The sequence below is a fragment of the Pomacea canaliculata genome, linkage group LG3 (genome assembly GCF_003073045.1).
Source record: "Pomacea canaliculata isolate SZHN2017 linkage group LG3, ASM307304v1, whole genome shotgun sequence".
NCBI classification, from domain to species: Eukaryota; Metazoa; Mollusca; class Gastropoda; order Architaenioglossa; family Ampullariidae; genus Pomacea; species Pomacea canaliculata.
The window spans coordinates 11,613,510-11,637,742 of NC_037592.1; the positions used below are offsets into that span (position 1 = coordinate 11,613,510).

General features: G+C 36.8%; 3 protein-coding genes across 4 annotated transcripts; 1 reads left to right on the forward strand and 2 right to left on the reverse strand.

Moving 5' to 3' along the window:
- The first annotated feature begins 1,055 nt into the window (after positions 1–1,055).
- Positions 1,056–10,823, forward strand: LOC112559509 (carboxy-terminal kinesin 2-like). Of its 2 annotated transcripts, XM_025230816.1 has the most exons (17): positions 1,056–1,194; positions 1,892–1,912; positions 2,330–2,437; positions 2,694–2,910; positions 3,075–3,158; positions 3,465–3,524; positions 4,252–4,486; positions 4,646–4,856; positions 5,028–5,195; positions 5,810–5,956; positions 6,379–6,495; positions 7,662–7,829; positions 8,480–8,641; positions 8,884–9,022; positions 9,174–9,313; positions 10,042–10,191; positions 10,458–10,823. In XM_025230816.1, the coding sequence occupies exons 1-17, from the start codon at positions 1,183–1,185 to the stop codon at positions 10,500–10,502; spliced, it is 2,184 nt and encodes a 727-aa protein (XP_025086601.1). In that variant the 5' UTR covers positions 1,056–1,182; the 3' UTR covers positions 10,503–10,823. The 2 variants fall into 2 exon arrangements, with proteins under 2 accessions (XP_025086601.1, XP_025086603.1); XM_025230818.1 differs by lacking the exon at positions 1,892–1,912 and having other exon boundaries at positions 1,085–1,194.
- On the reverse strand, positions 10,535–17,180 carry LOC112559510 (KICSTOR complex protein ITFG2-like). Its single transcript, XM_025230819.1, has 12 exons — positions 17,047–17,180; positions 16,743–16,838; positions 15,566–15,607; positions 15,264–15,341; positions 14,867–14,978; positions 14,098–14,237; positions 13,014–13,126; positions 12,758–12,903; positions 12,394–12,482; positions 12,018–12,135; positions 10,897–11,073; positions 10,535–10,753 (listed from the first exon to the last, which is right to left on the reverse strand). The coding sequence occupies exons 1-12, from the start codon at positions 17,143–17,145 to the stop codon at positions 10,668–10,670; spliced, it is 1,296 nt and encodes a 431-aa protein (XP_025086604.1). The 5' UTR covers positions 17,146–17,180; the 3' UTR covers positions 10,535–10,667.
- Positions 17,181–18,185: 1,005 nt separating this feature from the next.
- LOC112559511 (vesicle transport protein GOT1B-like) lies at positions 18,186–24,030 on the reverse strand. Its single transcript, XM_025230820.1, has 6 exons — positions 23,866–24,030; positions 23,333–23,424; positions 22,720–22,898; positions 22,155–22,236; positions 21,706–21,738; positions 18,186–19,415 (listed from the first exon to the last, which is right to left on the reverse strand). Exons 1-6 carry the CDS (start codon positions 23,888–23,890, stop codon positions 19,404–19,406), a joined length of 423 nt encoding a protein of 140 aa, XP_025086605.1. The 5' UTR covers positions 23,891–24,030; the 3' UTR covers positions 18,186–19,403.
- Positions 24,031–24,233: the final 203 nt, after the last annotated feature.

Consider the following 24,233-nt stretch of genomic DNA (forward strand, 5'->3'; position numbering starts at 1 on the left):
TGGCCATGAAAAGTGGCTGACGGTTCACGAAAAGTCAGGTGAAATGACTGAAGACATCAGTTCTTTTCATAAACTGACAGTCTGACCACGAACTAATATCCCTATACACGTCCTTGGTCTGACAGGCATAATCTCTGGAAAGCGACAGAAAAAAAAAAATGTTTATGGAACGCTTACAGTTTACGTTGAGACAAATGTTTTGTACATTATATTCAGCTAAGCTTATCATGTAGGTGTACCGTGTAAACTTTTAATATTTGCAAGAACGTCAACTGAGTTTCATGCATACAGGTTATGGAATTAATTACTTGAATGGTAAGGTGTTGTATATATAAATATGCATGTGTGTGATAGTAAAGTTTCACCACAGGCAGATGTGCCAGCACCGGGGTCAGATTTGTCAACTCCACAGTTTGTGTCGCTCCCGAAACTTCTGGTCACGTTATCTCACCCTCAGCAAATCCTCAACTCTGTCAAACACTGCATGTTGGCGGATAAATCAAAGCTCATTGGGGAGACAATTGAATTAAGTTATATCCAAAATAGCCTCTGCACATACGCTTAGACTGGAGACATATATTCGGCAGTCGCTGTCCATGGATGTGTATAATACGTTCGAGCTCTGCTTCCTTCTCCAGCCCATTTCCGATGGCCTGCCTCCTCCTCTCAGCACAACGGCGTCGGTATCTGCCTTCCGATCTGGACCTAAAATATATCTCTTTGGCAAGCATCTATTTTAACCAGTCCATCCTGTTGTCCTTTCTCCTTTTAGTGCATCAAGCTCATCATGTCTGTGTGTGTGGGTGGATGGGTGGGACTGCGCTGTACAAATCCTAATATCACTATTTCATTATCATAGTTGCGACTAACGCATGAATTAGCGTTGTTGGTTGTGATTTTTTTTACGATTTTCGTCGATTGATAGGAAATCCAATAAATGAAAAAATCAAACCAATTTCGACCAAATGATGCGGGTGGTACACCTCAAGATCGCCGCTCAGGAGCAACTTTGAAAGAGTGTAACCTCTGACCTACATAGGAACCAATCGTCGTACGACGTTTTCGCGGTGATTGACCAATCGCTGAACAGCGAAGCGAGTTTGAGGCGATCGCGCAAGAAATTTAAACAAGAATGGTGAACAGTGTATGACGAGATAATTCCACACTACACAAGCTCTAACAATGGAAGCAAAGGTGAGATCGCCGTTTTTGACCATGTAAAATATTGCTTGTATGGTAATCAAGAGCAAAGCCTGCTCGGTAAAGTACATTTTAAGAAGCAATGCTACTCTATTCGCCCTACAGTGCTTTTCGCCATTTCATTGATTAAAAATAAGTGTGTCTGTCTTTCCAACAAATGATTCTCTTGCTAATACAGCGTGAATGTGATTTAAATATACAGATGTACAGTCATATGTGTAGTTGGTTTGTATTTTATCGCGTTTATGGAGGTGGTGTAATATTTTTATGAAGCGAGTAAGACTTTGCCTGAGGGCGAGGATTATGGGTAAGGAAGGATGTGATGCCAAGATGTGGATATAATTATACAAGTTCGTGGTGAGACTGATCATGAATCTGTAACCCTTTATACGTCCGTGATGAGCATCAAATTAAATGTAGGAAAAGACTTACTACTCTAATACTTATTGACACAGGTTATTATGGATACCACAAATACACAACGACACCGGAATAAACAATCTATACAACCTTTACCTTCATCCGAACTCAAATCCAACCCATTCGCAGTGAGTGTGTGTGTGTAAAAGGTATCATGACGTCCAAAAGTTGTACCCAGATCTGTTGCTTCTAGAACAACCTTATCATTGGTATGTGTACTGATGTTTATTGTTTGTGCCATTTGCTACAGTACTTTCAAACTTTATTTCAGGAGATGACCAGTGATAGAGAGGTAAGGAACTTTTTACACCATACATTTATAAATTATATATGTATACATATTGCTTGCCACTGTTACCAACCTTGAATGTAGTATTGGCTTTAGGCACTACAAGCACCAGCCACCAGCCAACCACTTTTATTTTATAATACCAGTTATATCCAACACTGATATATACAGGCAGAGAGAGATCATATTGTTTAGACTGAGTGAAGAATGTATATACCAACCAAGTGCATTCATGTTCTAAGAGTCACAGATTTCACCTTCTGTGAAGGCTTTAGTCTTATGAATAGATGGGAGTTATTGTTTCAAAGCTTGAGAAAGAATCTTTACTTAGATAAATTAAAAACAACAGTGCCGTGTTAGCTGCGCATTTAAAGTAGAACTAAAAGTACCTTATTTGGAGATCTGTTTTGTCCCTCAAAGCGAAAACCTTTGGCAACAAAGAATGGATTAAGCAGACTTCCTATGCCAGGGAGTCGTCTAAAGCCCCCTCAAACTATCAAAAGAGCACGTAGCCCCAGCGATGAAGAGGTAAACATTTTGTTGCTTCTTATGATATCAGGTTGTAAAAATTGTTGATATTTTGGTGTCCTTTTTATATGGGTGGTAGCCCAGAATTGCATGGTCTTCATAACGAAGTCTGATTCATTTTGCATTCTCATTGACTTTATTGAGATTAATTTGTAATTCTTATGTGTAGCAATAAAGACATTTATATCCTTTTTTATTTAAAATTATTTATGAATCAGTTCATATTTCTAGGATTAATTTCTGCTTCTGTGTCCAGCTTCCAGTTAAAAAGTCTAAACTGGAGCCAGCGGAGGTTTCCAACACAGAAAACCTCTCTGCCAACAATGTCTTCTCAGCAAGATCCTCTTCATCTAGCGTATCAGATGTACAACCAGTCAAGCTAAAACCAGGCCATCCTGTTCCTGTTAGACCATCTGCTCGAGTCAATGTCAGCCTTGCAAGCACAAGATCCGCTCTGCCCAGCAAGAAGACTGGTAATGTACATATTTCTTTTCTCAAAGACTTATATTTTTTTGTATGATATACCTCTTTCTTCACTTAATATGTGGAATCATTTGGCAATTTTCTCATTTACATTTTTGTTTCTACTGTTCTTCCAACAATACTATATCATTTGTATTTATCAAATCTGTGGCAGTGGGGTCTTTTGCTTCAAGACATCCCACTTCTTCCTCAGCAAAACCAGTGGGTTCAAAAGCACCTGCCAAGACATCTCACAAAGGTACAGATGCATGATTTTTCCAAGTACACACACAAAAAAAGCAGACAATGTTGACAGTTTATGAAAATATAGTGGCAGAGCATTTCAAATGCATGTGCAGTTTACTGTCAGTAATTATTTATCATAGAAATAATGTTGAATGTTATATTATTAATATTTTATATATATATATATATATATATGTTTATGGGGCAGTCAAATGAAACACTACTATGTTTCATTTGACTGCCCCTCATAGATACATGTAAAGTGGTAGCATACATATTTTAATATAATCTATTAGCCCACTTTACAACTCTAATTTAGGTCCCATCAATGGTGGATTAGGTGCTAATGCTGGGAAAACTGGCTCCAACTCTTCATCAGGTAAATATTGACATGAGGAAGATTTGTGTTTTTATCTATGTTTTTACTTTTAATGAAAAATGTAGAAAGTTTTAAAAACCGTCACAGAAGGTAGTCAGAGGGCAAAGAAGTAGCTGTTTTTGGCAGATAGGTCTCTTGTTTGTTGCATATTTTCTCTAAAGGTATGGTGCCATAGGCAAAAATGTAGTACAGACTATTTCTTTTATGGTACACCATAAATTTTATCAGCTGTATTTATATATTATTCACAATACGTAAGCAAATGCGTCAAAGATGAAGTACATCATAGGAATCAAAATGGACCACAACTTAGCTCGTCTCTTCACAGGTGGATAGTGCACACTTTTTAGAGGGAAAAACCCTCCATTCCCAAGTGTCTGTCTTTTCACTTTTGATCACTTACTCTTCCTTCACTTTCTCCCTTCTTCATGCAGTACCCTTTAAAGTTGCAGTGTCCAAATCTGCTCATGAGTTATGGTAAAGTTTGCTCAGCATGAATTTTGGTGAAATTTGCTCAGCTAAGTAGAAGGTACCCTTAGTGCTGAAAGTAACACAACAGGGGAAGTAAATTTGCTCTAGACCAACATACAGCCTAACATTTAGTGATGATCAGACAAATTGTGTGATTTTAAAGTTATTCAACTACTGCAAACAAGCATTGTTGCATTGCTTTATTGATAAGATTTGAGTGAGTGCTGCTTTGCTCAATTTCATTCTCCTATGGCAGGGGTGGGAAAGAAGCGGCCAGCATGGGACTTAAAGGGTCGACTGCAAGACATGGAATCTGTGCTGAGCCAACGAGAAGCCAGTGCAAGCAGTCTGCAATCTCAGCTGGAGTCATATAACCAGCGTATTGCTCATCTTGAGCAGCAGAAGGAACAGTTGTCTGGAGATGTTGCTCGCCGTGATGAGCTGTCACAGGTAGTTAGCCGGGAGAATGCAGAGCTACAAAGACAACTAAGGTATGTTCAGGGTGATGTTGAGCTCCTGAGAAACAGCTGATTGTTTAAATTGTTCATGAGAAAAGTTCTGATCATCAAATAAGTTGCCTTTATCTTATCTTCTGTTTAGTAACAAGGTAGTACAAGTTTATGATTAAAAAAAATTGTCTTTGCTGGCAGGGACTGCCAGGAGGAGATGGCTACAGCATGCAGGAAACTTCAGCGGGAAATTGAGGATTTGACATTCAGTAAATCATGTCTTGAGCGACAGTATGCTACCCTTGAGGGAGAACTCAATGTGGCTAGGACAGAAGTATCAAGACTCAAGTTATCTATAGCACAGCTTACCTCTTCACAAGCGTTGGTCAATGCGGAGTTGGAAACTACCAAGGTAGCCATTAAAAAACCTTCCTGTGCACCTACAAAATGTAATCCTTCAGGCTTTCCTTATTTTCTTAATTCTCTACAATAAATGCAAAATAGTGTCTCAGTATTCATCCTTTGAGACCTCTTCAGCCTTTAGTATGTTAGCACATTTTTTTTCTTTGTATTTTTCATTCAGCTATCCCTTGACCAAGCATTCAGAGACATTCATGCCCGTGATGAGGAGATCCGACAGCTAAGGTTGGAACTAGCTGGACGTGATGCCACCATTGATGAGAACAACCAAAAAATTAGGGAGCATGAGACCATGAGACGCAAACTACACAACACCATTCAGGAACTTAAGGTTTTAACAATTCTTGTTTATTTAATTTACAGTTTATTTAATGCTAACTTCACTTATTAAGTTTATGTGAGATTCATTTCTTGCTGCAGCCATTTCAGCTTGAATAAACGAGACTGTTCATGGTTCAACAAATAAATGCATTGGATACTCTGAAAAAAGTGGGTAAAAAAGTTTTAGAGCATCTGTTTTCTGTTGGTAATCCAGCTAAAGCGAAAGTGGATAGTTGAGTGGTTAGAGCACCAGGATCCAGTGTTGGATGCCTACTTGAACTAGTTGATTAGATACCCTTCTGGCCTAGTCTACTTTACCCAGTTGATTCTGCTGCTGAATTGGTACTAGACCTAGAGAGTCAGACAGGGAGAAGAGATGGAAACTACCCTTGTAAAAAATTAGTCCCGAGATAAGTGCCATTTCTCCCTGTTGTAGGAGTGCCTGGGTCTTTTTTAAACCAGAAAAAAAAAGGTGTAAACACTTGGAAAGGAGTTGATAGAAGAGTAGGACATTGTACAGTTTCAGAAAATTGTAAAGTAGCTGGCTTAATTTGGATTTGATCACTTAGGATTGTCACTAGGCTCTTATAACTAAGTTTCTGAGGGAAGTGTACTACCTTTCAGGGCAATATTCGAGTGTTTTGCCGAGTCCGCCCACTTCTTGGTGAAGAGAGTCTTTGTACAGACGGTGTCATTCATCACATGAGCTTTCCTGATCCTGAAGGTCGTGTGCTGGAGTTGGATAGGATGGCAGAGATGTCAATGAATGAGGTCTGTGTTTTAACATTTTAACAGATTCATTTCTTCCCTCTTCTCTAATAATAGACTTGAGACCACACTACAAGTTACATAGCTGTTGCATTGTTACCAGAAGGCAAAGGCATTGCCTTAGCCCATTAATTTTTGTGTTTGTTGGTGTAGAAGATTAGATAACCGTCCTAGTTGGTCTTCCCTTATTACCTTCTTAGTCTGAAGGTTCTTGATTCTTTATTTGTTTATAAGAGCTGCGTTCATGCTGTCAGTTTTTAGTGTAATTCTAAAAATAATAAGGAATGCAGTACTAGTATGGCAATGTTAGGGTCATATAATTTTGTAAAAAAAATTTATGAAGGGCTGTTTTTTAAAGTGATTTGCTTACATTTTTGTGTTGTCAGCATGTTTAAACTAGCGTTTAATTCTTTTAATTTTTGAAGAGCACGTTGTTAGCAAGTCGCCGTGGAAACAATAAATATGAATTCTGCTTTGACCGAGTCTTTCAACCTGAATCGTCACAGGCAGAAGTGTTTGAAGAAATATCTCAACTAGTCCAGGTTGGTTGCAGTGTTAGTTCTTGCTCTTTTCACATACTTATTTAGTGCAACAAAATTTTGGACTTAAAAAAATTGATGAGAGAATGATTTTTATGCATGAGGAATACTGAGCTTTTATTTGAAAGCATAAAAATAGCCATGACCATTTCAGCTAGATGGACATAGTGTAGTGATGCTATTTATCAATAGGTCATACATAATCAATAAGGATGCTTTCATAGTGCAGAATCCCAGCATAGAATCAGGCTCACCACTTTTTACATAACCAGGCTATGCATATGAAATAAAATTTCCTAGATGAAAAATATTCTCAGCTTAACACACACACGGTGCACACATCTGAACCATAGTCAACACAAGACTGCAAAAAGATATTCCCAAGATAAGAAAGTTTTTAATACCCTCTTGAATCAGAACGGGCTAAATGAATCGAACTGAAAATGGCCTGAAGTCATAGTTTGAGTCCAGCAAGGCAGCCAATCACTTGCCAGATCATTAGGTGCAAATTTATGGCAGGTGTAGGATAATGTTGGTGGCACACCAAGGTGCATGTCACCACAACAGTGAGAATCAGGTGTCATAGATGGATATCTTGGCTCCAAACATACCTGGATATGACACCTGTTTACCAACAGTTTTCTCCCAGTGCTGAGGTTTCATTCAGCATGTGTTGTGCTGCAAGGTACATTTTATGCCTATCCTTAAACAAAAGATGTGTGCCGATGTGTGTGTGTAAAGCACTCGGAGCCCAGCACTATACAGATTCACTTTATTATAATTATTATGTGGTCTGCTGAGGAATGACATGGCCATAAATGAAGCAAAGACGTCCCAGGCAGCTTGTAATCAAACTAGGCTTTAACAGGCCGGAAGTGTGTGGCATCGTGTTTGTAAGTCAGTATCATGAATTAGCAGGCTGTTTCCGCATTTTTATTGCATTATTTGTTTTACTTGGAAAAGAACAGAGAGTGAGGCAAAGGACACCGGAACCATGTGGGCCCAACTGAGGGGGGCTGCCCAAAACTGGGTCTGCTGGCGAGGTGTTGTTGCGGCCCTATGCTCCTTGAGGAGTACCAAGTAATAAACACAACAAACATTTGTATCATATGATGACAAAAAAATTTCCTGGCTTTTCCTAACCCTGGCTTTGTTGCTGTCCTTTGCAGAGTGCCCTGGATGGTTATAATGTGTGCATTTTTGCCTATGGTCAAACGGGGTCAGGCAAAACATATACCATGGAGGGAGGGAGGGATGATGCTACCGTGGGAATGATTCCTCGTGCTGTCAGTCAGATTTTCAAATCAGCGGCTGAACTTGAAGACAGAGGTTGGAAGGTTAGTGTTTTCTTCAACATATTTCAATATCTTGTATAGTAATTATGTCAATCAAAATCAAATTTCCATTTGCACTGTCAACATGGTAACTGAGTACGCTGAAGATTTAAATGTGCAGTCAACTCTTCAATTACTCCAATAGCATGCATTTAAGAAAACATTCCTAAAACGAACTCCTGCAATTCGTAGATTCAAATATCTTCCCCAAAGGCCATATTTAAATTATCTTGTTAAATAATAAGAGAACGCTTTCTTTCATACCATAAGCTAAGGTGGTCCAGATGATAAATGAATATTGCAATCAGAGACAGATGCTCTATACCATAAGTTTTTAAAGACCTCAGTTTGACATGGTGCCGATAGCAGATTACTGGTCGTTGCTTGCACTTAACTTATAAGTCATCAGGGTTGTGTTGTATCTTATGAAGGAAATTGCAGCAAAGAATAATCATCCCATTTTTATTTTTAAGCATGCAGGTTTGAGTTCACATTATTTTATTCCAGACATTAACTAACCATTTTTGTCTGGAAAATTTTTCTCTGAAATCCCATTCCTTAAGTGTAAATTATTCACAAGTTCACTGTCAAACATGCAAGTTGAGTATATTCTGCTTTAATGGCAAATATTTGTTCCCCTGGTCTTTCATCAGTACAAGTTTCAGGCATCATTTGTGGAAATCTACAATGAGACCCTCCGAGACCTTCTCGGCAACCATAAAGAAGATACAAAGCTTGAAATTAAACTAACTGGCAAGGATAATGCTGTCACAGTCACAAACCTAACTACAGTCACAGTCAGCTCTGAAGACCAGGTGGGTCTTTGACCTCATCATTTCTTCAGGACTAAATTGTGTTAACACTGTATGTTACATAATTGTCCTTGTATTTGTGTATTAATTAGGAAACTAAGTTTTGTTCATTAATAAAGTTAAGATATCAGTCCAAGGCAAGTGTAACTTACAGCTAAACGTTTTAGTCACCCTTTTGTAAGGGGAGTATAGGACTGTATGTCAAAAAACCTAAATAGAACATGTAATTATGTAACCTGCCACAGATTCACAGACTTCTACATAAAGCCAGTCTCCAACGATCAGTAGCAGAGACAAAATGCAACGAGAGATCATCACGCAGTCATTCTGTCTTCCAGCTAAATCTGGCAGGCAGCAACTCCATCACCATGGAGTCCTGTCAGGGTATGTTGATTTCTGGCATTTTAAGGTAACTAAGACATTTGTGTGGGTAGTAGGGATAGTGTTCAATTAGTGATGTGCTGCTATGTAATCTGCCAGTAAAATGTTGACAAGGAAATAGTTTATGTTTACTATGTGATCTTGATGTCTCCAGGCACCTTGAACCTAGTTGACCTTGCCGGAAGTGAGCGTCTGAAAGACTCTGGTTCCGAGGGCCAGCGATTGAAAGAGACACAAGCCATTAATAAAAGTTTAAGCTGTCTGGGAAATGTTATCATGGCACTAGGCAACAAGGTAAGAAGCACAGAATAATTTAGGGCAGATTTATTTGATTCAACTGAAACCATGTAACCACTGCCTGCTGTGTAATTAGTTGTCTTTGAATGTGCAATACTAGTACATAACTGCCACAAGATTTGTTTGTGACGATTGCGTGATATATATGGATTAGCAAGCAAAAAATTAAAGATATGCTTTTATCAAAGAAGAAAATATTTAATATCTTTAATTTTTGCTTGTTCGCACATATAATTCCAGTTCGTACGTATATTTATACTCCACTGTCCTTTGGAAAGCTATATTCCCACCAATTTGATTTACACAAGTTTGTTAGGTTTTCAACAAACATACCCTGACGGTTCAAAAAATCCTGAAAAAGGAACTGTGGCAGCCGCCGCAGTCCCCATGAACACCTCTGACCTTGAAGGGCCATAGTTCTATCTTCTCGGTGGAGTTAAAAGCCCTTGGATCACCCACTATTAATGCTTTTTTTTAAAATAAACTTTTCCATTCATTACAGACAGAAAATATTGACACTTTCATTTGGGTCCCTATTTTCTACAATCACACAATAGGGGCTTCAAACTTGTTCACATGCACTTTTGGCAGATTTATTTTTGCTTAGGTTTATGCATAAAAGGAATTCAGAATGTAGATGTGCTTCTTGTGAATTTCTGAGTCAGCAAGGATTCATTAGCTGTGATGATGTGTTGATCCTTTTCTTCTTTTTTTTCTCTTTCTAGGACAGCTATATCCCTTATAGGAACAGCAAACTGACCTATTTGCTGCAGAACTCCCTGGGAGGCAACAGCAAGACTCTCATGTTTGTGAACATTTCACCAAAAGAAGAAAATTTTTCTGAAACTCTCAACTCCCTCCGGTTTGCAACAAAGGTGAGAATGATCTATTTCAGATCTTGCACTACACCTGTCCACCATGCCCCAGCACCATTAATACTACTAGTTTCAAACACATTGGTAAACGTACACTTTCTCGGCATTTAGAACCTGTACCATTTATGGCAGGCTGTGCTATCACAACCATTTTGCTTAATCTGCTAGTGCATTTGAAGTTTACATCAAACTCCTTGCAATGCCACAACTGTTTTGCAGACATTGATATTCAAGTTGATTAACCTGTGACTTTCTTTATTATCCAGGTGAACCAGTGCAACATAGGTACAGCACAAAAGAGGAGCAAATGATGCCAAACACAACCATCGCAGGCCAAGGAAAAAAAGACTATTGTTTATAATGTTCATAATAATTTTAGACACGAATGAAGGTACAAAAAGAAGAAAAATGTATATATTTTTACATATTTTACATTCAATATAAAATTTTCTTGTAGTCATTGACTCTGAACTCCTTCAGCATACATTTGTAGTTTCAGGTTTCTGATGCCATCCATACAGCAGCCAGTGGTAAAGGGCACAGACTGTATCTTGCTTTGTGGCTAAGAAATAGAACAAACTGTATTCTGTAGTACAAGTTTTGGGACAAATTAAAGTAATAATGAGATGGCAGTAATCCTTTGTTATATATCACAAGTAATAAACAGTTATCTGCCTGGCATAGACCAGCAGATCATATACTTACCATCAATGCCAACATTTTTCAAAAGTGATGGTGTACTCTCATAGCGCTGCATGACAGCCAGAAGAGTGGCTGACTCCACACATGGAAGGCTGATATTATGATGGATGTAAATATGATCACTGAACGTTGCATATATGAAGCATGGAACATTACCCTTGCCTGGCACAGAGTAGTAACCTGAAACATAACTTTAGATTCATGCAGGATTCTAATTTTTTTTGTTGTAGTATGGACACAAATGACTTTAAAGGTTTTTGTCATATAACATGAATTTGGCAGTGGACGTTACCAAGTGTAATAAATTACAGGAACTGAATTTAAATAGCCTTTAGTAAAGAATTTAGTGGGTTTCTATAATATTAGCATTACTAGAATACTTGTGAAGCGCACTGATCCTGCAAATACTAATTTTTTTCCCTTTTATAAGATCAAAGACAGCCTAGCGGAGGTGCAAAGCAAACATTTCAAACATACAGATCAACATAGGTAAAGGTAGCTTAGCCAGTGATATGGAGGATTTAAATGCCAAGTCAATTATGCAGGATGAAGTCTGGATGGTTAGGTAAGAAAGGCTATCAGACAGTTCAGTAATACTGTAAGTAATAAGTTTATAAGTAATGCTGAGGTTTCATCGCTGCCTATCCTACACTTACCAGAATTTTCAAAAAAGATGCTATGGGAGATATTTTGTTGCAACAAGAAATTTTACCTGTCACTATTAATATATGCCCGTGCACAGATGAAAGCATTTTCTACTGTATGTTTTAAATTGAAACTGTTCCTACCCTTTTATGCTACTGACCTCTACGGTTGCTAATATCCACTCCCTAGAAAAATTTCACATTTACACAGAAAAAAACCAGAAGGGATTTACTATAAATAAAAAGAAAAGTTTTGGCAATTCTGGAGAAGTCAGTAGAGGTGGGAACAGAAGGCTGGGGAAGCGAATCCGATGTGTTTTCACACTAGCTGTTTAGTAAATGTTTCACAAGGATTCGTGGCTATTTAATCATGAGAAATATCTGTCCCCTTTACTGATATCCTGGCATAAAAATAACATGACTTTATGACCTATATAAGCAAAAATTCATGCACTTGGTACCTGCGGAAAAGATGCATACCTGCAGCAAAAGCAGCCACATTTTCTTTAAAGTGGTAGCGCACTACATCTCGGCTATGGTTTACTATGTATGTCTGGCCATCCCAGGAGCAACACACCACCTCTTCTTTACCATTGCCCTAGAAACCACACAAAACAGTTAACAAGCAGAGAGGTAAACTTGATCCCACCTTTAATGGTTGGCAGAAAACTGAAACATATTTTGTGCTATTTCAGTTTTCAATCAAAAAATTACAAGCAAAGCAGAAATGTACAACATGAGATGAACAACATCTATATAGACATGACAGCTGGACTACACAGTGCAATAACGTGATAATGAAAAAAAATGTATAGGATGACCTAATAAACAGTATGTGAAAAAATTCACTACTTACTGTAACATCTAGCTTGTCCAAGACAAACAGCTGGTGGTCAACTTGGAGTGACCATAAGATCCTGTCATTTTCAACCAGAACCAGTGTACCTATCAGCATATATATGGTAGGTTGGTTTTATAGATGATATGCCTTAACCTAGAGGTGATGAACCATGAAGTGTTATGGAGAAAATGGGCAGTGGAAAAATAACTATGGCACCACAATTTTACATGTTGACAATGTCTTGGGAAGTTTGGGGTAGGAAAATATGGCACAAAATGTTAATGTTTCAAATTGATTACATTGATAGCTGCAGACATTTCAACTATAATGTAGCAAAGTGAGAGAAAGTACCACAAAGAGCATAGATTTATTAGCATACCATCAAGGGAAGCAAGTGCATGGTAGGTTGCTGCCCCCTCTTCTCCCCTTTGAATGCCACCAACAATAACTGTGGAAACATCTTTGTTTCGTGCACGGCTGTGGCCAAGTGGATGAAAAACAAATGATGGTGACTTGGACTCATCACTGCAAATAAATGGTTTGCTATAATAAACCCCAAGAGTGCACATCTGCAGTAATATATTTGTTTCTATGCAGAGATGTGACATTTTGCATAAGGACCTTATGCCACAGACCTTTCGGTGGAACAAACTCCGTGGGGCAGGAGGGTAACATAGGTGCGACCTGGTTGGGACACCATCAGTTCTGAACTCCCATCTGGTCTTTGGTTTACAGTCACTGCTCCTATCTGTTAAAAATGAAACATTTGTAGCAACCCTCTATAAGGCAAGAACCACTACTGTCTAAAGACAAGCCAGTCTACTTCAAATATACTTAATATCAGTTCCACATAACCATCAGACCACCTACAGTGCATGTGATCAGTGGCATTTAAAATATAGTCCCCTTCTTATTGATGAATTTAACATCCACCCAAATCACTGCCTTCTTGTGGGCCATCTTTATTTATTTAAACCTCTTCAAAATCTGTCTTGATATTTAAAGCCAAAATTTTGCAAATCTAATTCAATGTTTCAAAAAAGTTTGCAGATACTCTATCCATGCTGACTTATTGATGTGTCCTTTCTACTTTTGATTCCACACAAAAAGATAATAAATACTATAAGATGGGTCATAGTGCAAAATCCCATTTGTAAACAGCAATGACTGCGTGTGCAGTGACCCTAGCGGTCTCCATGAAGCATAGATTCAGGGGATATAATTACATACATACGATGAAGAAATTTTATCGTCATGTAGTATTTTTATAGACCAGCAATGTGCATACCATTATGATATTTTTTCCAATGTGTACTATCAGTGTTTTATCCTTGAAGGTTTTTTTGGTACATAACTTTTTTTCATAAACATTAGCAAGCAAAATACATCATGCCTACATCAGTAGGCTTAAGAGAATGTTTACATTGATCTTTATCTTTTATATTATTGTTTAAAAATTTTGTTGGAAATCTTGCACATGATCTTCTGGGGCACAAAGGCTGTGAACATGAGGATGACAAGCAGGACAGCCCCCCCCCCCAAAAAAAAAAAAATTGCAAAGATACAATCAAGTGACCAAAGATACCTGAAAGGAAAAAGGAACAGATGCTTGCCAAACCTATTATATTTGATGACAGCCAAATGACTTGAAATAAATACTTGCTACACATACCACGTTTTGCAATGGGCAAAGGCACAAAAGCTGCATGACTTCCTGACCTGGCCAGCGAGTTGCCATTTGTCCACTTGATGAAGACGTCCAGAAAAGGGGGAATCCCCCTCACCACTGGGTACCCACCGGAAACTGCGTACCACTCTATCAGAGTAGATAACTGCCATTTCTTGCAGTCCATCACCATCTGGGAAAAAACAGTTACATCCGCAATTTTTAAAACAAGAACAAAATGCAAATATTCCTGCTCTTGAACAGCAGGGGTGGGGAACATTCTTGCCTGCCATGGGCGATTGGGATGTTTATAACCTTAGTGGGCTATACAAAATTATCAACATAAAATTAGCCAACCATATTTGGCCAAACAACTCACCTCTAAAGCGATGGCTGGAACTGTTTCTCCAGCACCACATTGGCTTATTTATTTCAAAATGTATGTTATTATTATGATTCAATTAATGTCAATTTATAGTGCTATCAAAAAAATCTCCTAATTGAATTTTAAGTCTCATCTGGAGTTGTGTTGGCAGGGCCAGGCCTTATAAGGCCTGCAGGCTGGATGTTCCACACACCTGCTGTAAAGTAAAAGATAAAAGGGTCTTATAACGTGCTGACCAAAAGGATTTCCCTCCATGTCTAAGCTATGGCATTTGGAAGGCAGAACCCAAGCCAACCTCAAACCATTTCAACCACCAGCCCCTGCTGCTGCACATGCTCTTTAAGTTTTTTCCTCAAAACAAACTCTACCTTGTCATTTTTAAAACAAGCACAGCCAACATATGTTAACAGCTTTTCTTTATCGTCATTAGCAATTACCTGTATCTCTTATTAACATAGCTCTAGAGTTTGCTGGAAGATTTTGTGTATAGACAGGTGTCAAAATTTTGCTTTCTGCTGCGACATCGTTTTCTTCACCAATCCTCCAATCCTGTAAGTCAACAAGGTAATATTTAAGACAGTATTTAAGGATACGAACAAGATCCATGTTAAATGTTTCACTAAAAAGTAAAACATTGCTGCTAGCAAACTAAGTCTGCCAACATATTACCTCACGAGTGTGAATAAAACATTTCCAGAATATCTCTTCATATTATATATAACATATTAAGGTATGTTAAAAAATTTTTTAAAAAAAAAGACATGCATGTTGCCCATACATATACACATGCACAATGCATGCCATGTAAATAGCAAACAATATATATATATTCACCTCCAAATGTGGAATTTCAGTTCCTTTTACAGCAAAAATGTAGCAGCACCCTTCAGCATTTAGACACACCAACAAGTTCTACAGACAATTAAGAGAAATTTTTTTTGGTCATAAAATAAAGTGATTTTTACTAAAGCACTATGGTTTTGTAAAAGGAAATATAAGACACCAACTCCATAACTATATATACATGCATACATACATTTCATCATTAGTGGCAACTCTACCAATGTTGCTGTTGGAATATGAATGAAACATCACACTAAATTCAAATGGAACTACAACCATCAGAAAATGTTTACCTTGTAAATGTTGAAAATGTCACCTATCTGGACACAAGTAATCTGAAATTTAAAGAAAATTATAGGTGTATTCTAAAGTTTATAATTTATAGCACAAAGCAGAACTAAACTCTCAATACTGAAGGAACATAGTTTATAACTGAGCACTTAAGTCAGCAATAAAAAAAATTAGTTTTCTGTGATTTTGAATACAAATGAATTACTTGAAGGCACATGACACCATGACACCAAGCAATGCAGGAGACTATCATGTTTCTTGTATGCAAGTCTAATGGCATGGTGATTAGGCTATTCCTCATTTGGTAAAAGATTGACCACCTCACACTCAGAATGTCTCCAGGCGGCAGATAGGATAATAGCCTCCAAATATGAAAGCTAGCTGCAAAATAAACCTGGGTTCCTTGGATGAATAAGAAGTTATAGACCAGCTGGCTATATTCCTACCCAGAAAGTCCACCACACGATAAAAAGTGACATTAATTTTAAACTCTGGGTGGTGCCTCTCGACATCAAGCTGTAGGGGCATGTAGATGCCCTGCTGATGTCTGCCAACTTTGTTTTCTTCTTTAAATGCTCAGACAATAACTCCAAAGGCCCCAAAAAGTCTGCTGTGGGCTGCAGACACCACAGGGATCTCAAGATCTGTTCTTTCATTGGTGTATCTGATGGGCACATTTCTGCTCTCAGTTTCTGGTGGTCTGGACAGTCATTGCAGGCCACTGTCACCGAGGCCATGCCACAAGGCACTCTCCAATGCGAAACTTGGTAAACAAGTAATGTCTGAGTCTGGAGCAACTCGTTCTTAGTCAGGATAGTCACATGTTTTTCTCTCTCACTAGCCCATAAAGTGGGTCTTGGCTGCTGTAGTTGGGATGCTATCGAAGCCTTTTTTCTTTTTTGCTCGCTCCCAGCTTCATCAACAAAGAATATAAGATGGTGCTGACTGCTTGAGAAACCAACTGTATGACTGTGTTTGCTCTTTGTTTCTGCAAGTGAGACCACTGGACAGGCTATGTATTCTGGCTGTAGATCTATCTGGACATGTTTTCTTGTTTAATAGCTGACTTTCCTGTGTTCTGCCTCTTGATTTGCTTCAATCTATATTTTCAAATACTGGATGATCTATTAGGTTAGCCACTGAAAAACATTGCAAACAGTAAATAATAAATACACATACCATCCCAAGTTTGCTTGCTTTTTTCCAAGGCTGTGAATGGTCTCCCTTAAAAACTGCAAGATCTCCTTCAATGTTTCCAACCACAAGCTCGTTTTCCTAACGAAAAAAATATATTTTAAAAATTTTTTAAATTTTAAACATAACAGGATACAACAGCAAAACTTGGTCTAACGCAGTCGTGAACCTGTTCGCTTCTATATGCAGTATGATATGTTCAATTAACACAAAATGAGTCTCACACACACATTTCTGCTCAAAATTTATCTAAATTTCAGTAATGTCCAAACTGGACTTTTAACTTTACCTTATCATTGTCAACGTCCCCCAAGTCCAAAGCCTCTGTCATAACATTACCGGCAAAGTCCAGCTCAATGTTGTCAACAAACGAAACAGTTCGCCACATTGTGAAATTAGTTTTCACTTTAGCGGCGCCGCCTTCTCAAATGCTGCGCCTCCGCGGATCTCCGCTCACTGTTGCAAGGGAACTAACTCTAGATTCAATACAAGTGATACAAAAGATTAGCGTCCCCTGTTTGAAATGACGACTTAGAAGCGATTTAAATGTTAGCGTATGTGTACCTTAAAAAAAACAGTATATATATATATGTTCGCGACGTCAGATTAAAAACGCAACTGAAATCTTAAAATGTTCATTAGGCGCATTTCCAATAATATGCTTAGAACGCTTTTCAGAAATTATATACTAAAGTAACAATAACGCAGCCATACACCAATATTAGCATATAACAGACATGAGCACTACTGCAACAGACAAACCTACTCGTACACCAAGTAAATACAGGCACGTTATGCATGCTATATTTCCTGCCTATAAATGTATGCATATTTCAAAATGATATATGCCTTACATATAAAGGATAGGGGTGCCTGAAAAGATTTAGTGTTCACATAGAATATTCAAATGGTTCTTTCTCAGTGGACCTACATTTCTCTGAACATTGCAGGATAATGTGGTAAGTGAGCAGGATAAAAAGAAAGTGTTCTAGAATGTTCTTGTAACAAAATGTTTGTCTTCCCACCTCACATTAGCCACTTCTTGCCTGGTGTGGATCAGGGGTAGTGAAAAGGACAGAAAGCAAACCCTAGCTAGGTTACCTTGACTTCAGTAGAACACCTCCCTACGCAGCACAAACTCTTCATGTGTTTGTCACGATTAAGAAAAATGCAGGAATAATTATCCTAATATTTTTGGCTGATTTGTGTTGGTCAAGGAGACTCAAAGCAGAAGTTAGTTTTTTTTCTATGGAGGTTATTTTACTTATTGTAAAATGGTTGTCGACCAACCCCTACTTAAAATATGAAAACATGAACCATGCACACAATTGAATCAGCTTATTGGAAACCTATTCATCTTCAGCTTACTGATAATGTGTCTGTTATACATGCAGTATTCGCACAACAATTCCAACGCCTCAGGTCATATTTTGATACATGTACATATTTAATAATCCATTCCACAATATCGGCCATCACAATTGACTTCAATTATTATTGGATGTTGTTGATAGTGAAAACTACCATTTCACAATCTTTTAAAATGTAAAGCCATAGCTAATTTATCTTTCGAACAAATGCTTCATATTAATGATCAATCTTTAAGAAACAACTTTCATAAATGTGAACACATTTCTTTTTTATGAGTAATACCGATAAATTTTTGAAATTCATACTTCTTTCTAACTGCAGATTTATGACAATGCCAGTTAAATTTTTCAGCTACTTTGTTGTGGTCTTTTCTTATGCCAGAAGAAAAGCCAGTAAATGGTTTGATAAGCTGGTTTTTTTTTTTGGTGTTTTAAAAATCAGCTACTGAGATATGTCATGGCAAGCTACTTAAGTCTTGTAGATGGCACATCCAGACAGAAATTAAATATACTGAAGGTGAGATCTGAACCCACAACCTTCACTGGCTTGGTGACAAGTGTGTACTTTAGACTGACTGTTGGTAAACAGCAATGAAGAAAATGAAAGCAAAAAGCCCAGAGATATAGAAACATTTAATATTTAAAATGCACAGCAGAGAATGAGAACTGCTGAACTTGTTACACTAATAGCACCATTTATCTAATCAAAGAAAATGCAGACATTGACCCCATACATACATTTCCTTCAATAGTGAAAGGACTGTTTCAATTTCCTACAACTGTTGCAAACACATTTTTTCATTTAGATTTTAGAATGTTACCAAAACAAAACCCCCTCCAATACATAGCAAGTCTGCTTAGATACTATATATACTAGCTTTCTTTTTCTCTCTAGTTTTATAACATTAATTTTTATGATACAAAGAACCATTTCAAAGCTATATTGCCAAAACTGATAAGCATGGTATTCCACATTGATTGTACATTATTTCATCAAGAATTTTGGTCATCATGTACAGTCAAAGTAATGAAATCGAGATGGTTATGAAACCAATAAAAAAAAATTATAACATTGCCTTGGTTACTCATTAGTAAACAATAAAGCTGAGAACATTGCAAATGTGAATAGATCATGAAAGATGCAGTAGTTAACACATGCATCATAGACTAGAAGGACACCCTACCAAAGGGAACTGAGAAGAACCAGATTAAGAGTAGGGCAATTTAAAAAAAAAAAAAGAAAAAAAAGATGACCAGTGAAGAGGATCTCACGTTCTCACACTCTGCCCTGCAAAAAACCAAAATGTGGAGAAAAATCAAGACTTCAGCACATTTTAAAAAGTAAACAACACAATGTCTGACAGGTAAGAACATTTATTGGCACAAAACTGCCCCACACAGATCCATACACCCAAGAAAGATATCCTGGATGTTTCTGATCACTGTTGCTTCATCATCACTAACAAGCATTTGTTTTCTTGCTCCATTTGGAAGAATCTTATTAGTTGCATTAGTTTCTAACATTCACTTATGTACATGCACACACTCATTTGTCCCATTCTTGTCATGCATTACATATTTTACATTATAATGAACGATCAATTCTGAAGAGTACTCTTGACACTAACATGTAGCAAAAAAAAAAATTAACTAAAGAAACATAAGGTAATTATCTATTACTTTAATCTACCAACACTATTTTGACACCCATTCCAATTTTCCAGGTTCTGAAAAGTGATCTAATTTACCAACAATATTTTATTGGATTTTAAGTGACAACAGTGATTGATGTGATAAAGTTTCAAAAACAAGAGTCAAAGTCCCTAAAATAATTTACATAAATTTCTAGCTGACTTCCCACCCATTCTCACTTTAGCCCTATTGAAAAATCCCAAATAGGGCAAGTGCTTGTCAAGCAGTAAAGAGTATGAATGCATGTTATAAACTAAATGATAACTCTGCCTTAACTGAGCTGTAGTATAATCTCTTTCTTTTAAACACAAATTTTACAAGCAAGTCTGCCAACAACAAAAAAAATGTATGCATTTTCATCTAGAATTTAAATGATGTTGAGCTGATTTTCCAAGCATGTGGAGACTGCAGATATGCCTGTTACTGCTTGCTAACAATGGGTCTTGCTGAATTATGAAACAAGTTAGCAATCCAAAGAAACGTAAATCCATGGATGATGCCTACTGAATCAATCATTTGGGAGAAAACAACAAGAGCAAAATATGCTAATGAGAGATGTAGTTTAGCTCAACTCATTGCAGTGAAGATTTCAGTTAAATTAGGAAAAAGCTAGCCAAAGTTGTTTTTTCTTGTTTTAAATAACGGTGCTGCACTAGCACTTTCCATGTGACGATGCATACTCGGTTTTTTTTTTTTTTAAATAGTCATTATGTGACTACGAAGCATTCACATCAAAATAAAGGAAAAGCAGGAGATAATGCAAACATTAAGTAAACAGCTCTAATATACATTTCTGCAATGAAAACTACCTGGATGAAACATGATATGAGTAAATAAAATGTGTGATTCAAATCACAATGATCTAATAGACAGATAGATGATTATGACAGTATATAAACAGGCAACATGACAGTTAAAGTCAAACTTAAAAAAAAAAAAACAGAAAAGAAAATCATTTCCTTCCATTTGCCTTACTAGTAAGAGACTTTGCACTAAGCCATACAGCATTCAATTATCATATCTAACAATTTGTAATAACTTTTTTTTAAAACCCTTCAATTAAATTTTATGCAGTTGAATAGGATAAGACTACAAAAGAAAGGAAACCAAATGCAAACAAATAATAATATATGCAGAGAGCAAATTACATAAACTAAAACTCAAAAAATGAAAAAAAAACCCCAGAATAAGTATTCATCCCTTTAACTGAAACAGCTAGGCATATTCCATTTCATAAGGCAAATTCTGGTGTTGAGAAAAGCATAAATATGGATGATTGTACAATAAAAATACACTGCCACTGAGATCAAGATGAAGAAGAGATACAGGGATGATAAAGAAAGAGGAATAAGAATTACGAAAAGGGTACTGATGTGTGCCCTATCAAGTTAGTGCTTTTTGCCAGTAAAATGCTCTATATCAACTGTAATGATTGTTGTTTTTTAGTATTTTATGCCATGATCAACTGCAATGAAAACAGAAGCACAACAAATAATGTGTTTCAAAGTATCAATAAAAATTATTTTAAATTGAGTAGTATTCTCCTGAGGCCTAATGAAAATGTTCATATATTCATTTGTTTTTTATACAATATTCTAAATGTCTTATTCTTTGTATGTTAATTTTTACAAAATTAAGCTTCAACAATATATAAGCACAACTCATAATTGTTTTCTTCTAGAAACTCAGATGTGCCAGCCAGGAATTTCAGGACACATCCAGCATGCTGACACTTATTTTTAAACAAGCCACACACTTGTATGATAAATCTGCATACATTACAAAACACTGTTAACAATCACATTTGGAATACACAATCATACAATCCACATCAATATGACAATGCAGTTATCCAGAGTTTGTAAAAGCTGCATTATGAATTATACCATTGAATTGGATTCTCCTACTTTGTCTGCCAGCTGCAAATAAAAGAAAAACATTTATAAATTGTCATCCTTTTCATAGTCAATGACATTAAAATATGTTTATACAGCACCAAAGTTTAGTTTAGTCCTTGTTACTCCTTGAGGAGCATTGGGCCGCAATACAGCACCAAAAGTAACATTAAATCAGACAGCTGACAATGCTACTTATTTTGTTCTCAGGGGTATTCAGGTAGTCTGTTCCCTATATTTACTTGAGAAGTATGGCTCAAAATATAGGTTAAACCAAAAGAATGAAACCATACTTGAAATTTGTTGACCCAGTTATAAACAGGAACAAAGTTACAAAATTATATTTGTTTCAAAAACATTATTTTAGGAAAAGAAAATTACAAGCATACTCTTTTAATAAAATTTCAGTCACTTCCTCTTAAAAAAAAGTGCTGGCTTACCATTCGAATGCCAGGGAGGTTTAATAATGTACCTAAGACTGGAACTCGCCTCAAGAAGTTTACAGCCACAGGAAAGAAACCACTGTCAAAATTAAAAAACATTATTTAAGTTGCAACTTTCCAGATCTCTATGCCAAGATAAACAAAGGTGTGTGTAGGGCCATGCATACTGAGACACACATCTAACCATAGTACATCTTCCTTCTCATCACAAGAAAATAAATGCACTTCTAGCAGATTTGATTTCTACTGGTTTTTAATTAACAATTAATCAATGACTAATCACTTATGTGTACCCTGCATATGCAAAAATGAATTGGCTGGAATAGCCAATAGTATGGAAAGAGCTTTGATAAAATGCAGCCGTACACACTTAAAAGAAGAAAAGCTGTTCACTCTCTGCTACACAAAGACAGTAAATACCTAACGGGTTTACTCTCAATTATACAGACTTGTTTTAGTGTTAAGTATTTACTAACTCATTCTTTTTTCACTTTCCCAACAAGGAAACATATCCACTTTCAGAATTAAATAAATGTTTGCACAAATGTAGAAAAGCTGTTACCTGAACAGAAGAAAGAAGCCATACATTTCTACACACATGCCAATAACAGGCCAACCTAGTAGAACTATTAAAATGCCCCCTGCAAAAAAACCTGTTGCTTTTGCTTTGTGCTTCTGGAAGAAAAATCTGAATGTCCTTTCCAAGCCAATTACGAAAGCAAGACCACAGATGAACAGGATCTGTACAGAAAAGGGGAGAATGAACTGTAAAATCCAAAATCCCCAAAATGAGAAAGCACAGAAACCAAGATAAAATTTTAGTTAATACAACTATTCCCACAGTACTAAAAAACTATACAGAAATATCGTTTGAGTCACTTTTAAAAATGGAAAGGTTACTATTAAAAAATGGGATATTTCTTGTTTCCACTCATATAGGGAAAACAAATAAAGTGGCCATTAACTATCACAACAGATTATTGTAATCATAAAAAAGTTTTTTTTAAAAATTCAGTTCAGAATGATAAAGCTTGCAAGCAAATGGTAACAGCTTTCATCAAGAAAAATGTCAAACAACAGTTACAAATGAGTCTACGATTTCAAGTGTACAAAAAGATGGAAAAAACCATGAAGATATTGTGTACTGAAATGGAAAATATGTCATTAACACTTACATTGCCTATAGCAAGAAGACCTTTGTCAAAGAACATAAGCATTCCCATGAACAAGAATGCTATTCCAAATCCAGCCAAGCCCACCCCTATTTCTGAAAGAGAAAATCCCATCTATACTTAAAAGCAAATACAACAATTTAAAAACCAACTTTTTGTGTGTATATAGTAGGGGAAGTGGGGCTTCTCGCAGTAAATATTGTACTGAAAACCTGTCTTTGATACATATATCTACTCATGCAATATGAACACCCTAACTGATGTCAGTAGAGAAAGTTTAACTGCAATAAATTTAATAAGGACTCTCTACTGCAAAATTAATACGAAAGAATACACTAATAATATTAAACTATGTGTTTATAAAGTTTCATTTTTCCTGAATAGTAAATCGTTTTAAAAAGGATGCACCAATACACAACAGACTTTACTTTCGCCATCGGATCTTTAAACGTTACAGTCTACACCAGACTGTAGAGGAATTAGTGTTATGAACATTAAATTTAATCCTTGAAATAATATCAACTGGCATTGCTTACTCTGAAAATCTGTAATTTGCATCATCTTGGTTATTCTTCTTGTCGACCAGTATTACGTAAAGCTGGCAAGGAGTTACACAAAAACCATTATTCCGTTGATGCCAACACACGTTGGCTAGTTACATGGCCGGAAACTCGGCCTGAGCGATTTGAAGGCAGACAGAATGAGAACTTGACCGAATGGGAGTAATGCAGAAACTACGATGTCATATCATTTGCATGTCATATCGGCGGGTCGTCTGGCTTTGAGAGCAAAATTATATTTGCTGATATACACAAGGATCTGTGCTGCTGATTGATCTGGATAACTTTTGTCCCGGAACTTTCTGTCAAATTCAACCGTTTCTTGATTAATTAATGACCCCGAT